The 16,958-nt window shown below is 37.7% G+C and overlaps 1 protein-coding gene and 1 non-coding gene across 2 annotated transcripts; both read right to left on the reverse strand.

Moving 5' to 3' along the window:
- Positions 1 to 339: 339 nt before the first annotated feature.
- On the reverse strand, positions 340 to 2,613 carry LOC106422129 (probable long-chain-alcohol O-fatty-acyltransferase 7). The gene has a single exon (XM_013862957.3). The coding sequence runs from the start codon at positions 1,635 to 1,637 to the stop codon at positions 585 to 587; it is 1,053 nt and encodes a 350-aa protein (XP_013718411.1). The 5' UTR covers positions 1,638 to 2,613; the 3' UTR covers positions 340 to 584.
- Positions 2,614 to 16,851: 14,238 nt separating this feature from the next.
- Positions 16,852 to 16,958, reverse strand: LOC125593605. The gene has a single exon (XR_007329505.1). It is a non-coding gene; the product is annotated as a small nucleolar RNA R71 (small nucleolar RNA).

Below are 16,958 nucleotides of genomic sequence, written 5' to 3' on the forward strand. Positions count from 1 at the left end.
TCCTTTTCAGATCTTAAATACCCGAACCCGATCCGGACCCATAAAATTACGGGTATTTATGAGTATTTTAATTATAGACCCGAACCGACCCGGACCCGAGAAGAACCGATCCGAATCCGAACCGAAAATTTCTAAGTACCTATTGGATCTAAATATTTAGGATCCGAAAAGATCCGGATCCGTAAGGAACCAACCCGAACCCGACCCAAAGACCCGAACGCCCATGCCTAGCCTTATGATTGGACGAATCCAGCCTCTAAGTACAAGTCGCCGAGAGAACATGTTTTGATAATTAAAAGGAAGCTACCAGGTGTCATCTTTTGTACTATGTTCTGCATGATGTAGAGCTGTGGAGATAACTCTCATTTATTGTAATAGATAGATAAGATAAATCATGCAATTTTTAACCATGTTTCACAAATCATATTAATCGTGTGATTTTTTTTTGTTTTTATTTCTTCATCATGGATGATCAATAAATTTTTTAAGTTTATATAGAATTTATCATTCAACTAATTACATACATAATATTAAAAAATCTGCGTGTATACGCGGGTATTCATCTAATATCAGTAACTATTAAGTTAGTTCACTGAAATAACCTGCGTCTTAAGGTACAAAAAAATTAACTTGCGTCTTAGGAAATCAATGAGCAAAGAGGCTTCATTGAAGCATTTCTCCGTCACGTTGCTACGAATCCAAGGAGGGAAAAACAGCCACCAAGTGGTCACAACAACAAAACCCACCGTTAGCAGCCGTGATAACATCTGTCTCACCACCCACCTCTGTGCAAACGCAGTCCTTTTCACCGCCACTTCCCCGACTGTGCAAACTCCATGTAGAACAAAGAACAAAGTGAGTTCTCCTGTAGGCATCTCACCGATTATATAGAAGAAAAGCACTTCGTGAAACACACCAGAGACTATGAAAGTCGCCAAAACACTAATTAACATTGCAGAATCATCAGAACACATTAGGCGTTGGCAGACACGCCGCACAGGAGTGTAGACGCATGCCCGGAGACTTGCAGAGACTAGGAGGTTCCATCGGCGTCCCCAGAAGTCTTGAAGAGACGTGGCTAAGTATGGTTCCTTAAAATGTGGCTCTAGATTGCATTTAAGAATGATAGTCAACAAAATTCTGAAGAGCGTTAGGGAAACCTCAAGTAAAACATATAAAAACGGTGGATAGAGACCCAATAGCATAATGGGAGGAAGGGTTTTCCAGTGATATAAATGTAACACTACACCTAAGAGTACAACTTTAATTGCGAAAATCCATGTGTGCATTTGATCCTGACCACCTGCTTGAGGTTTAGGGTTCTTTTGACGCTGGATGGGGAAACAAGTGAAACATGTGAATAAGAAGATGTTTGAAGGTAGTGGAGAAAGAGGACCTTGATCAAAGGAAAAGAGGATGAGTTTCAAATCGGCAAGTATTAGCAAAATCGCTGCGGGGGAAGAGAAAAGTGGAAAGGACAAGAACAGGGGAAGAACAAGAAACAAAACACATACAGGGAGAATAGAGATTAAACGGAAAAAACCAGATTTGATTCTAGGTGGCAAGAAGAAACAATAAGATACCGACATTATCGTTGAAACCCCTACTTTCACCAAACTATTCAGTTCTTCCTCCATACCTCAGTTTTTTTGTTCTGATTTTCTAGGTTTTGCAATGAGAGAAGTTTTATTGTTGATAATTAAGTTTTTGCAATGAGAGATGTTTAACATGGTGTCGGTGTGTAGCAAAGTAATCCGGATTGAGTGAAGAGGTAATGAGGGCACGTGATTTTACAGGTTGACGAAGATGTTTGCTTGTACGTTCCTGTTTCTGAGGCTGCCTCTTACTTGCGGCTCTTGCTTCGTCGTCGTCTTAACTCTCACGTCTTTGAAAACATCAAATGTGTATAGAAAATATATGTAGAATTGTGTAATAAACATTTTTTATTGTCTGTAGAATTTTATTAAACCTTGAAGGTATAAACCTGATAGAGTTAACATAGACAGCTGATGCTAACATTTTTGAAAAATACTAGAAAACTAGGATAAAACCTGCGCCTTGTGCATACCGAATTTTATGGAAAATTATTTAAAAAATATCGTATGGAAAAATAAAATTTATATTCTTGATCGAATAAATATTTTGGTCCTTAAATAATTTTTAAAATTTTTTTTTGTTAATTATATAATTTGTTTACTGATGAGCTAATCTCATTCTAAAAATATTTTAGGTCAAAAAATCATTTATCGCATAAGAACCTGACGTTTAGGCCGAGAATCTCAGGCCTACTATTTGGTTACAATGAAAATATGAGAGCTCGGTCTTATATCATGATTTAGCAATTTAAAAGTTAATTATGAGAAGTTTACGTTCACGTGCCAATCCTAAATATCTTCAATATTTTTCTCATTTTTGTGTCGTTTTTTTTTATTTTGGTTATTGCTCGATATAAATATTGATTTTTTAGTTTATTCTCATTTCATTATTTTGTTTTAGCCTGAGATTTAGAAAATGTTTAAGATTTAAAATTATTAAAGAGATATATACTTGGGTTAAGATCCGCGTCTTGAGCAAAATAAATATTTTATACTTATTACTTATTTTATGTTTTTCTGCTTATTATGAAATAAAATAATAATAATTATATATTAAATAACTAAGAAATCAGTTACTATTATGTAATAAATTGGCGTGCGCATATAAATCAAACGATCGCTCTTGTTTATTCGCAATCATTTTAGGGTAAATAAATCAAAATAATCAATCTTATCTATCGTATATGATACATACTTAAATTAAAATGATATTAACATATATATATAATATACTTTTAATATGAATATTTATTAAATGAGGTTGTTGGGGTCCAAATCGGTCACGACGGAATCAATGTCTGAAAGTCAGTAAAAATCAGCATGAAAGTTTTTACGAAAAATAAATCTTAGAAAAAGATCTATTTTTACGAAGAATCTTGCGGAGAAAACACATTCACGAAAAATCAGAGAAAGACGAGAACAAGGTTGCCGCGTAGCGACCAGCGCAAAAGCTGGTCGCTATGTAGCGACCGATCTCTCACCAAAGCTCGGTCGCTACGTAGCGTGCACGGTCGCTACGTAGCGTGCACGGTCGCTACGTAGCGTGCACGGTCGCTACGTAGCGTGCACGGTCGCTACGTAGCGCGCTCGGTCGCTACGTAGCGTGCTCGGTCGCTACGAAGCGTGCTCGGTCGCTACGTAGCGTGCTCGGTCGCTACGTAGCGTGCTCGGTCGCTACGTAGCGTGCTCGGTCGCTACGTAGCGTGCTCGGTCGCTACGTAGCGTGCTCGGTCGCTACGAAGCGTGCTCGGTCGCTACGTAACGTGCTCGGTAGCGACCAAGCGATCGTCCCGCTCGGTCGCTACGTAGAGACCGAACGCTCGTCTCGCTCGGTCGCTACGTAGCGACCGAGCGCTCGTCCCGCTCGGTCGCTACGTAGAGACCGAACGCTCGTCTCGCTCGGTCGCTACGTAGCGACCGAGCGCTCGTCCCGCTCGGTAGCGATGCAGCGGCCGAGCTCGAGCCGAAGCTCGGTCGCCACGTAGCGACCGAGCGCTCTTCCCGCTCGGTCGCTACGTAGCGACCGGGCTCGAGCCAAAGTTCGGTCGCTACGCAGCGATCGAGCTCTTCCGAACATCGATACGACACCAATCCATGCATTCTCGCCAAACCTTCAAATGCTATCTCCCGAAGTTCGTAGCAGGCTCAGTCCATGTTTTCCGCTATTCCAACTCATCGATCAAACTTTGCGGATTAGACACCGCGGAAAATTCGTTCATTGTCAGAAGATATCGTAGTAAACGTGTCGAGTCGGAAGACGGCCCAAAGGGACCTAAAACACGACTCGAGGCCCATCCTACGATTTCTTAACCAAAAGCCCGTAAACCACAGCACGGTTTACGCTTGGTCCACAAGGAAGGATAAATGTCAAGTTTCCGCGGATAAATATGGAAGCTTTGAAGATAATTGTGAAGATCGGGAAAAATGGAATATCTCCATTTTATGCTATAACGGCTTAAGGGCAGAAGAGTAAAAGCGTAAACCGACCTTGGAGCTAGTATATAAGAAGTCCTAGGCAAGAAGCATGGGAGAGAACTCTTTTAGACTCAGAACTCTCTGCACTTAGAAACTTAGGCTTATTTCTCGACAAGTTCGGTTTCTATGACTGGCACTCAATCACTAGATGAACTCGCCTAGGCAGTTCTATCTCTTGTCCAGCTCTACCAATTGAACTACGTTCGGCTTGATCCTCGAAAGGGGTACGTAGGCAGTCTTTCATAAGGTTCAGTCCGAAATCAATCAAAGCCTTTGAGATATCTTTTTCGTCTTTTGTTATCGAGCTGCGACTCAACTAGGATTAGGGTTTTATGTTGCTAGAACTAGATAACTCGCTGACGGCCCCTGCGGCCAAAGCCTTTGTATTCTCTTGCAATGATCGCAACGCTCTTACGCGAATTCGAAATAAGACCTACTTTCTTTGTAAATTCGTTTTATCATGTTTTCTCATATTTTCCGCATTTATTTGGTTACTTGTCGTTGGCTCTCGCAGAGATCCGGGTCCTCTGGAAAATTAGGGTTTTCCTAAGTTTCCTTATTTTACAGAAATCGACAGTGTGAATTTCGGTTCCCACAGAGGTTTCTTCTCATATGATTTTATGATTATTTGCATATTTGTGTAATAAAATTTTACACCAACGATTTTTTTTTGATGTGGAATGTTTAGTGGTTTCAATAATTTATAATAATATTTTTTTAAAAATGAAGATTTCAAAATCAAAATATTAACTTTTCAATATATGTTCAACGTAGATATCAAAATATAAGTATGTATTTTTCATATGATGTATATAGTTCAATTTAAACGATATGATACACACATATATATATATATGTATATATAGATATTAACATAAACATCTATAAAAATAAAATTATTTATTAATATGATTTTATAATCATTGTATCTTATTATAGAAAAAAATTTAAACTTTGATCACAAAAGTTTATGTGAGACTTTTAACAGTTTTAGTAATTTATAAAAAAAAATCAAAAATTTTATTATATGATTAATGGAATTATGTAATTTATTTTAATAATAAATAATTAAAAAAAAATGATTGAAAATATTCAGATTGTTAGCAAATCTTTATTATTTAAAATCATTAATTGCTATATATATATCTTATTCACATTAGGTAATTCTTTAGGTTTTATTTAAGGAAATAATTCAATTTGATAAATGAATGGTCCATAATGGACATACTATATAATATAACATTCCTTACCAATTTAATTTTGGACTAACAAAATTTTTAATTGATTCTCAAGCCGCCACGTAAGCAAAATTAGCATTTAACTAATACAAACTAAATGTTATAACTTTTTAAATGTTTCGGGATACAAGGGATATGAAACTATAAAGAACTGCACTTTCCTTGAAATAGTAACCGAGGAATCTGTCACAAGCAGAAATTAGAGCATAGAACAACCATTGTCAATGTTCTCAGAAGATAAGGGAAAAGAACCCTGAAACAAAGCTTCACCACCACCAGAATCTTTCAAAAACACCACGATGCAAAAACCACAGTTAGCTTAACCAGCCACAAAACACGGTGGAGGAGAGACGAGTGAGAGAGACGGGGAAGAAGAGGTCCTCAAATCCCACCCCCAAATCACAGCAAGTCAACCTATACAACACCACCTATAGCAGTTGTTTATCTTTCAAATTTCCATCTTGCTTTCATTGGCCTTAGATAGGTTTTAAAATGGTAGATATGATCAGCAACAAAACATTGTATTACATTTTATGAGCTAAGTACTTATGAGGAACGTTGATATTTCGATTTCTCGTAAACTTCCGTCAGCATGTATAACTAAGAAAAGCTTTGATTGTCCACTTGTGTCTCCTAGCTTTATAGAGTTCATCTTACAAGACAAAAGCTCAACCTCTGGAGTTTTCATTTTTGAGAGAGATCAAGGAAGGAACACGGTTTAATCTGATGTTCAAGGTAACAGTGAGTCTTAATTCAACATGAAAGAAAACTGTGTAGTAACTCTTAAATTTAGCACTTGATGATTACTTAAAACTGATCTAACCTTGTTTTCTACTTTCTCTCATAGTGTAGATCCTCCATGTCAATGAAGACATGATGCACCCTCAGCTTCTATATTAGTATTGCAACAAATTTGATCTTAAAGTTTAAACTTTTTAGCTTTCCATATTATATGCTTACTCTTCTTCTATTTGGTATTCTATAATGTTGTTGACTTTTAACAGTGGGTTTAAAGACAAGTCAGTTAGCAATCTCTAAGTTCATACTCTTCTCACAAGAGAGATATTGGTCAGCTTTCCCACTGTTGAAACCATATTGAGAGTCTCTCTAAGGAATCATCTGCTTCATGGTGTTAAACCTGGTGACTGGGTGAAACTGTACCAGTTACTTTGTGTACTTGATATGGGATAAAGTTAGGGACTCTACAACGGTTAGTCTAGCACATGATGGTCATTTAGTACGAAAGATTATGAGGTAAGTAACTTTTTGAGTCTGTGGAGATAACTTGTGTCCTGTAGAAGCGATAAAACCGAATTGACATAAACGATATAAATAAAGCGATGTTAAGGAAATAGACGATTCAAAAGACGAACACAAAGCCGATAAGAAAACGTTTTCGCAAACGGCATGGAGTCGAGACACAATCTCTTTCCTTAACTCTAAATATTTGCTCCGTAGTGAGACAGGACTGTGCGAAATATCGAGTCCCAGGATACAACCATGGCAGACTATCACGCTTCACTCGTGAACGTCCTAACGAACTAATATTTATGAAACACTCTGTAGACTACTCTGTAGGATTTTCGGTGTTGGATTGCGTTGGAAAAGTTCAGAAATGAATGAAGAGAGTCGGGTTTACAAAGGAGAGCCACTTCCCGCAACAGCTACTGCACATGCACATGGGCGAAAATCACGCGGAGATCGAGGAAAGTGAGTTACGAAACTTCCTCCCCAAGATATTCTCTCTCGTTTAAAATAAACTAGATTTTGATCCGCGTAACCGCGTGAGTGTTATTTTCAGTTTTATATGCATATATATTTATTTTAGATCATTAGTGGTATACATTTTTAATTTTAATCATATACTTGAATGTTTATATAACTATTTCAAATACAATAATTTATAGTTTACATATTGTAAATAACCAACTGTTTAAAACCGTCACATGTATTTGTTGTTTCTTATTATATATCTATCTAATTGTATTTGCATTTAGTTATTAAATAAAATAAGATGTGCATGAAAAAACATATTTGAAAATTATTTTGTATTTAATTTATGTTGAATTTTTACCCGCCTTTCAAAACTGGATTTATTTTTAGCAATATTTCTTAAGTTTATTCATTTTACATAATATATTATTGTATATACAAAAGTCTAAGATATGTTAATTTTTATACATGTATTATATATTATGCTAATGTTAAGCCGTTTTGCCATCATATTAGATTTTTAACATAAATAATTTATATTTATGAAAATAAAATTTATCAATTTATCATTTTAATATAGTTTAATCATATTTAGTTCAATTTAATAATTTTAACATGATTGATATGATTATAAAATAGATAAAAGTAAGATATAATTTTTATTTTTAATTTTATAAACAATAATTGAATATACACTTTTTGAAATTAAGATATTGTTAAAATATTTAGATAACATAATAGTTTTCTTTTAGTATGATTGATTGTGATTATATAATAGATAAAATAGGATATAATATTTATTTTTTATTTTAGAAACGATAACTGAATATAATAATGTATAATAATATTTCAAAACTAATTAAAAAATAAGTGAAAATATTTACATATAATTTTTGAAAATTAAGATTTTGTTAAAATCTTTTAAGCATATTTTTCGAAAATTTTAATATATATATATATATATATATATATATATATATATTTATTTTAAATGAAAAGATATCAAAAGATATTATGATTAAAGTAGTTCAAAGATTCTATATATTATTAGTCTTATTAAAATACATTTTATAAGAAAAATTTAAGGATGGTCGAACTTAAAAATCACACATGAAAGAAGTTGTGACTTCTATTTTAATAGAATATATATCTTGGGAAAACATATGAAATGCGTGTTGTTTTGAAACAAACTACACAGCGTTTAGACACAAACATCATACTGTTTTTGGTTCAAAAATGGACCAAAAAAAACAAAAGTAATTTGGTCCAAAATTTTTTTTATTGGGCCTATGGTCCTTCACCAAGACCCAAGACGCACGCGCATGTGCACGCACCCGCCCCGAGCCGAACTGTACGGACGGGGGGGGGGGGGGGGGGGGGGGAGAACCTATCCTCTCGTGTGCCATATGAACAAGCATTATCATTAAGACTTATTTATACTACTCATTCTTGGCTAGCGAAGAACACCGTGCATGGATGGGGGGGGGGGGGGGGTTGAGGTCTCACAACCGATATGGAACTTTTCCCACTTTCGTCATTAGAGCCAACAGACTTTTTATTAACCCGTAGGCCCATTTCTCCTCAACTTTTGCCTTATATTATTTTACCCATTCTGGTTAATAATTTTGGTCCAACAATCTTCCATATGAATAGAAATGACTCTAAACATATGCGGTAACAATCTTGGCTCTCCTTCTCTGTATCTTCTAATTATCTTAGTAATTGTTTTAAGCCGATTTTCGACCTCGAGTTTAAATTTTTTGAATTTTTCTACGGTTTCATCTTTGCTATGTAATAGATATACATAACAATATTTTGTGCAGTCATCTGCTAAGGTCACAAAGTACTTTTTCCCACCTCTTTTGTATGTATTTTAATTCATATAAATCGGTGTGAATTAAATCTATAGGTTTGTTAGGTTTTTCAACATGAGGTGATGACGTTTTTGTGAGCTTAGCCTGTTTGCATACTTCACATTTTTGTTTACTTGTTTTTTCATTTTGGGATTAGATTTAGATTCATTAATCTTTGTATAGATTTGTAGTTTACATGACCTAATAGTTCATGCCATATATTAAAAGATTTAACCGAATAAGCAAACTGGCTTCTTCTTATTCATTGAAACTACAACTTTCGGAAGGACTGTCATTACATTTGTCAAATACATCCCAGATACATCTCATTCTTCCTAATCACATACCCCTTTCCCAAATACATCCCATTCTTAACATACCCCTTTCCCGAACACATCATATTCTTTCTAATCACGAACTTGTCCGCCTCAAGACGTGGCGAATCCATTCTTGATGCGCAAGGTTCCTGAGACCAGGTTCTTCCTCATGTCAGGCACATGCTTCAGAATCATCAGAGTGACTTCACGTCCTGATGTCATCTTCATAACCGTGGCCTTCATTCTTGGAGACTGCAGTGTTCCCCATGAACAACTACTCATGAGTCTTGTTTTTCTGATAAGTGTTAGAACATCACCCTATCAGTGCAAATGTGGGTGGTCACCCTTGTGTCATACCACCATTTCTTGGAATTGTTGCTTTCAACCATGTTTACCTCAGTCACCCACTGCAACGAGATCCTCCTCAGTGAAGTTCGCTTGAGCCTTCTCATCTCTGATCTTGCTGCGACACTCAACCGTCTTGTGTATAACTTTGTTGCAGTAGTGACATTTCCCCTTGAATTTCTCCACATTTGCATTGATTTCAATGCCTTTTTTCTTAAAGTTTGTTCCAGAAGCTTTCATGACTGCATCAGTTTTGGAAGGCTTGGCAGGAGAGTGGGCGTGTGCCTTTCCTTTGCCTTTGTGCTCAGCCATGTTGACACTGTGCCCTTTAGCATGGAGCTTGTCATCATTTCAGTTCCCGGATTCTATCTGAAGCCTCATGATGAGTTCCTCGAGACCCATATTTTTTTGTGTGCTTCATGTAGTTCTTGAAATCCGCATAGCTTGGAGATAGCTTTTGGATTAAACTGAGAGTTGTGAATGTCTCGCAGATGGACATTCCTTCAGCAGCGATTTCATGGCAAATGAGCTGAAACGCTTCCACATCATTTTTCTGTAGAGAAAACATGAAAACGGATAAATACTCCAATCAACAAATAACATATTATTTTAAGAAAAAAATAATAGTAAAAACCGATTGTCATTTTTGGTGTTTAAACCACCAAATCGTATCGATATAAGTTTGAGAAGACGTTTTGCAAACTCGCTTAAAAGCGTTTGCAGAAACCGTTTGTGTAGACTTTAGATTGTATCACAAACTCGTTTTAGAAGCGTTCGTGGAAACAAATCATTTTGATAACGTTTACAAAATTGTGTATAGAAACTAGAAACGTTTCGCGGAAGTGCTAAGAGAAAATCGCAAATCCGTTTCAAATCAAAACCTAAAACCATTTAATAAATTGTTTTTCAACCCGATTAAAGCTTTAGAACAAAAGCGATATAGAGTTAATAATGTAGAAGCCAGAAAACCGAACTGACATAAACGATATAAATAAAGCAAGGTTAAGGAAATAGACGATTCAAAAGACGAATGCAAAACCAATAAGAAATTTTTTTCGCAAATGGATATGGAGTCGAGATGCAATTTTTTTCCTTAACTATAAATATTCACTCCGTAGTGAGACGGGACTGTGCAAAATATCGAGTCCCAAAATACAATCATGGCTGGCGATCACGCTTCACTCGTGAACGCCCTAACACCCTAATATTTACGAAACACTATCTAGACTTACGCTGTGGGATTTTCGATGTTGGATTGCGATAGAAAATTTCAGAAATGAATGAAGAAAGTCAGGTTTATTTAAAGAAACGGAGGAGAGCCACTTCCGGCAACAGCTGCTGCACGTGGGCGAAAATCTCGCGGAGATCGGGGAAAGTGCGTTACAAAACTTCCTCCCCAAAATCCTCTCTCTCGTTAAAAATAAATATCTTGGGCAAACAGATGAAATACATGTTGTTTTGAGACAAAATACGCAGTGATTAGACACAAACATCATGCTGTTTCTGGTTCAAAATAGACAAAAAAATTAAAAGTAATTAGTCCAAAAATTGTTTATTGGGCCCTGACTCAAGACCCACAATGGCCGCGCCGAGCCGGACAGACGGCGTGGGAGGCGAGCCTATCTTCTCATGTGCACCATTTAAACAAGCATTATCATGAAGATGTTATAAATTATTAAGTGGATGACCCATAACCAAGACCAGAAGAGAAAGCCCATCGGCCATGGCAAGGCCCAACCGCAGGATGAGAGGCGGCCAAGTTCCTAGTCGGCCACGACTTTCCTTTTCTATGTTTTAGTAGTTTTCCTATTTCCAGTTGGATTAGGTTTTGGATATTTTCCTTTTATCTATTCTTTGTAATCCCTATATAAGGAACCTTATGATTCATTAATAATACACAGAAGAATTTTCCATTCTTTTACAACAAGTTATCAGCACGATAGACTCCAAAAAACCCTGAGACAAAATCGAAACTCCCAAACCCTAAAAACACTAAGCCAGCGACGATCCTAGACGTTCCTCCGTCTCGTCTCAACTCCGACGATCAAGCTCAGCTCCTAGACGTTCCCTGCTCGCGTCCAACGTCCTCAGCCTCAGCTCAGCTTGCATCCAGCTCAGATCACGATCCCGACCAGACGCAACCACACCCGCGACAACATCAGCTCGCGGTCGCTCTCGGCCTGCGACCCGGCACCGTCTTGCGTCCATCCGTCTCAGCTCGTCTCAGATCTTAGGAGGTCCGGTTCAACCCTACAAAACAAAGGTATAAAGACTAAATCTGAGAACATAATGATCAAAATCTAAAACCCCTAATCCATCATTATGGAAACCAATTGTTCTTGATCAAAACCCTAAAATCAATATAACCTAAATCGACAATCTCATAACTAGTCATAGAAATCGATTCCTTAGAACATGTTGATTGTTTTTATTGATTGTTCATGATCTGAATTTAAGAAACCCTAATTCAGGAATCGAAACCCTAACCTAAAAGTTTGAATTCGATTTTAATTGATCTTGTTTGAGTGATTGATGATCTGAGGTTTTAGGATTGATAGATTGATTGAATAATCTAATCTCGAATTTAAATTCTAAAGGCCTTGAAACCTTGATTTCATTTTGATTAAACCAGCGGCTTGTATTGTTTAATTTGAAACCCTAGATTTATAAATTGAATCCAATAGAAATCGAATTGGCTAAGGTTGTTTGCATGACATCTAAATCTGAATATGAATTGCATTCGTCTTGATTATCAACCAGCATATAGATTATACAAACTCGAATTGGTTTCATTAATAAAAGCATATGGCCGTGTGGCCTAATCTCTCTGATACATATAGAAACATAAACTAGGATTGTTCGCACCATGGTCAAGTAGATTTTCATATGGACGATACTATTGTTTGATTATGTGTTCGTATAAGGCTTGATTATGGCCGAGATCCTTGTTTGCATGATCACATTGTGAAACCTAAAGTTCGAATGATAATGTGATCCAGAATTCAAAAATCTCAAACATAGACTATGCCGCCCTTAATCTTTCTGGAGATAACTATTTGCAGTGGGCGCTAGATACAAAGATCAACCTGAGGTCAAAGGGACTCGGTGATACTATCATCGAGGACAACAATGAGAATGATAAGAATCGGTATAGGGCTATAAGTATTATACGCCACCATCTCATTAAAGGCTTAAAAGATCGGTACCTTACAATGGAAAATCCACTTGACCTTTGGACCGCTTTACAGCGTAGATATGATCACCAGAAAATGGTGCTACTACCAAAGGCTAGATATGAGTGGAAGAATCTCAGATTCATAGACTATAAGTCTGTGGATAAATACAATTCAATATTGTTCAAAATAGTTTCAATGATGAGACTTTGTGGTGAAGAAGTAACCGAGAAAGAGTTACTTGATAATACCTTCTCTACGTTTCATTCCACAAATGTGTTTCTGCAACAACATTATAGAGAGAGAGGCTTCACCACATACACTGATCTGATCTCGTGCCTACTTCTGGCCGAGGCTAATAATGAGCTCCTGATGAAGAACAGTGAGATGAGACCTCCAGGATCAGCACCATTACCAGAAGCCCACAAGGCTGAACAAGAAAAGAAAGATCCCAAAGAAAGCAACCACGTTTATAATGAAAGAAGATCACATGGCAGAGGCCGTGGTGGGTATAAGGGACGTGGTGGTCGTGACAACTACTCATATGGCCGAGGATGGAAACCACAATAATTGTGGTCGTGATTCCAGCTATGGCCGTGGAAGAGACACTTTTGGCCGCGGTCGAGGCGGCATATCCAAGCCATCTTACTCGACCAAATCCGTTTGTCACAGGTGCGGGATGAGTAACCATTGGGCCAAGAATTGTAGAACCCCTAAGCATTTATGTGAACTCTATCAAGAGAGCCTTAAGAACAAGAACCCAGAAGCCCATATGGTTCATGATAATGGGTATGATGTTGATGATGATTTTGACCACGAAAAGGATGATCTTATGGATCATGAGACATCAGATTGTCTTAAAGACTAATTCGAATTTTGTTTGATTGCTTTATGATTGCTTTGTGTTTCATTACTATTTGATATTTTGAATTTATAATATGAAGTTTTGTTTTAAAGTTTTATAAAAGTCTTTGAGATTATAAATCTTTTATATATAGAAATGAATGATGAGATGAGTATACTTGTGGTGGATAGTGGATCAAGTCACACAATTCTTAGAGACAAAAGATATTTCATAAATCTCAAAATGAAAAATGCCAATATACATACCATTGCGGGTGTAGCCAGCCTGATTGAAGGTCACAGCCAGGCATATATATTGATGCCTAAGGGTACTTATCTAGAGATCAAAAATGCCTTATATTCTCCCAGCTCTAAAAGAAGCTTATTGAGTTTCAAGGACATAAGGTTAAACGGTTTCCACCTTGAAACATGGGAAGAAGGAAGTAAAGAGTTCCTTAATATCATTTCGATCACCCAAGGCAATAGAAATATCCTAGAAACCATACCTGCAATGTCTACTAGTCTATACTATGCAAAGATCAGTATGATCGAGGCTAATGCCTGCGACAATTTCACTCTATGGCATGACCGGCTGGGCCATCCCGGTACTAGTATGATGCGAAAATTGATAATAAATTCTCAAGGGCACACATTCAAAGGAGTTATCCCAAACAATCTCACATGTGTAGCATGTACACAAGGGAAACTCATTACTAGGCCATCACCAGCCAAAGTGAATAAGGAAATCATAAATTTTCTGGAAAGGATTCAGGGAGATATATGTGGACCAATACACCCACCTTGTGGGACATTTAGATATTTCATGGTCCTGATTGATGCATCGACCAGATGGTCGCATGTTTGCCTACTATCCACACGAAATTTGGCATTTGCAAGGCTGCTTGCTCAGATCATAAGACTGAGAGCACATTTTTCAGATTTTCCTTTAAAGACTATACGTCTAGACAATGCTGGTGAGTTCACGTCCCAGGCGTTTAATGAGTACTGTATGTCCATGGGGGTAAGTGTGGAACACTCCGTGGCACATGTACATACACAGAACGGCTTGGCCGAGTCTTTTATTAAACGCATACAGCTGATTTCCCGACCATTACTCATGAGGTCTAAACTCCCGGTATCAGCGTGGGGACATGCAGTATTGATATCTTGCATATTTCCACTGTTTTATCCATTCAACCATGTGCATTTTGATCATATAGACTAGGATTTAGCCATGTTTAGGTTGCATTTTGCATACATGAGTCTTTATCAGGTATTGGAGTACCACATGGAGTTCTTGGAGACATTTGGGTGCATTTGGAGATCATAAGAGGTGATAAAAGTGATCATTGGACGAGCAGCGCATGGGAGCGACCTCACCGGAGCGACACCGTGAAGTCACTGTGACACCCTTTCAGAGCGACTTGGCCAGAGCGACACCCCGATGTCGTTCGCGTCTCCATCGCTCGGAGGCACGAGAGCGACCTTACAGCGACGTTCCGGAGCGACACCATAAGGTCGCTCCAGCTGGGAGCGACGTGACCGGAGCGACACAGCGAGGTCGCTCGCGAAGAGCGACCCAGAGCGACGTCTCGCAGTGACCCCTCCAGGTCGCTCCCGAAGCCTGGAGCGACCTCTCGGAGCGACAACTGGAGGTCGCTGCGCGCCTTCTTTTTGCTCGAATTCATTTCTACTCAAGGGTCTTTTGGTCATTTCATTATGCACGTTTTTACTTTTGAAAACCTATGTTTTAAGTACCTTTAGCAGCCACCAGACATATTATCTTTTGTTCTTAAGAAAAACCTTTGGAAAGTTCATCTCTTGAATCATCTTTGTTCATCTAGTTATTGCAATTCTGTGTTTCCAATTCATTGTTGTATCCCTTTGTATGATTAATCTGAAATCCAAAATGGGTTTAAGAGGAATCATGAAGAGTAGTGAGTAATTACCATTTGAATTCATGGGTTAGGAAGATTAAGGGTGATTAAGTTAGAGCTATGATGTTTTAGTGTAGATCATTCCAAAACCTTGCTAGTAGAGTAATCATAATGCATCTTCTGAGTTAGCTTCTCAAAAGTTTATCTTTAGGCATTTCCCACCCAAAAGGTGTTCGATGAAATGCCTGAAACAACTCTTCTAAGCTTTTAGCACATTTTGCCAAAGACATTTGTTGTTAGAAGTGCTAAGATAGATTTAGACCTGTTAGTAATGATTGCTTCCATATTATTCAACCAAAGACATTTGTTGTTTGAAATGTGTTAGTAAATGAACATTCATCTAGAAATAGAGTTTGTTTAGGATCGTGTCTAAGCTTAAGGTTTATAGTTTGATTGTTCGTCTGCCATCCTTAGTTCGAAACTTGATCACCCAAGGTCTAATTCCGATGCCCATGAGTTCTCATTTTCCTTAGTTAAGAAAGTCAACTCATTTACCGCTTTTATTATTCTGAAACTGCATTAGTATTAATCATTAGTTTAGAAAACCCTTTAAATCATCGGTTGCATTTAGATTAAGTAAGTACTTGTATTCTCAGTGCTTGAAATCCCTTAGAATTGGTTTGACAATCATTTATACTACAACATTTGTTTTAGGAGCCTTGAAAACTTCTATCATCAAATTGGCGCCGTTGCCAAATTCTAAGTAGATTTGAACATTGAGATTTAGTCATTTGCTTGAGACTAAGTCATTTTTATTTTCTTTTGTTCCTTATTCTCCTTCTTCACCTCCCTTTAATTTACAGGTGTATGAACTTGAGGAGCAGGGGTCCATCAAACCTAGTTCCAAGAGCCGCAGACATCAGAGCTTTAGAGAGATAGTGTGCTAGAAAGAGAAGAGAAGAAGAGCAACAGTCTCACTTGCAGAGATTGGATACTGATATGGGAGCCATACCTCAAAATGATGCCAACAACGTTCCACAAAACCAACATCGAGCAGCTCGACCCATTGGCTCTTATGACCGCCCCAACATTCATGGTCATAGATTGGGAATCCGAGCACCAGCTGTAGCAGCCAACAACTTTGAGATCAAATCAGGACTCCTCAACGTGATCGAGAACAACAAGTATCATGGCTTGGCTCTAGAGGACCCATTTGATCACTTGGACAGGTTCGACAGCTACAGTGGGTTGTCAAAAACCAATGGTGTGTCTGAGGATGCCTTAAAGCTGAAGTTATTCCCTTTCTCTCTGGGGGATAAGGCACGACAGTGGGAGAAGTCTCTACCAAGCGACTCAATCACCACTTGGGATGACTGCAAGAAAGCTTTCTTGGAGAAGTTCTTCTCTACTTCAAGAACTGCTAAGCTGAGAAATGAGATCTCCAGCTTTCAACAGAAAGGCTTGGAAGGATTCAGTGAAGCCTAGGAGAGATTCAAAGGCTACCAAGCTCCATGCCCTCATCATGGATC

The sequence above is a fragment of the Brassica napus genome, chromosome C9, assembly GCF_020379485.1.
Source record: "Brassica napus cultivar Da-Ae chromosome C9, Da-Ae, whole genome shotgun sequence".
NCBI classification, from domain to species: Eukaryota; Viridiplantae; Streptophyta; class Magnoliopsida; order Brassicales; family Brassicaceae; genus Brassica; species Brassica napus.

Excerpts from the sequence above, each read along its gene's own strand:
- LOC106422129 (XM_013862957.3), bottom strand. The coding sequence starts at position 1,637 with ATGGAGGAAGAACTGAATAGTTTGGTGAAAGTAGGGGTTTCAACGATA.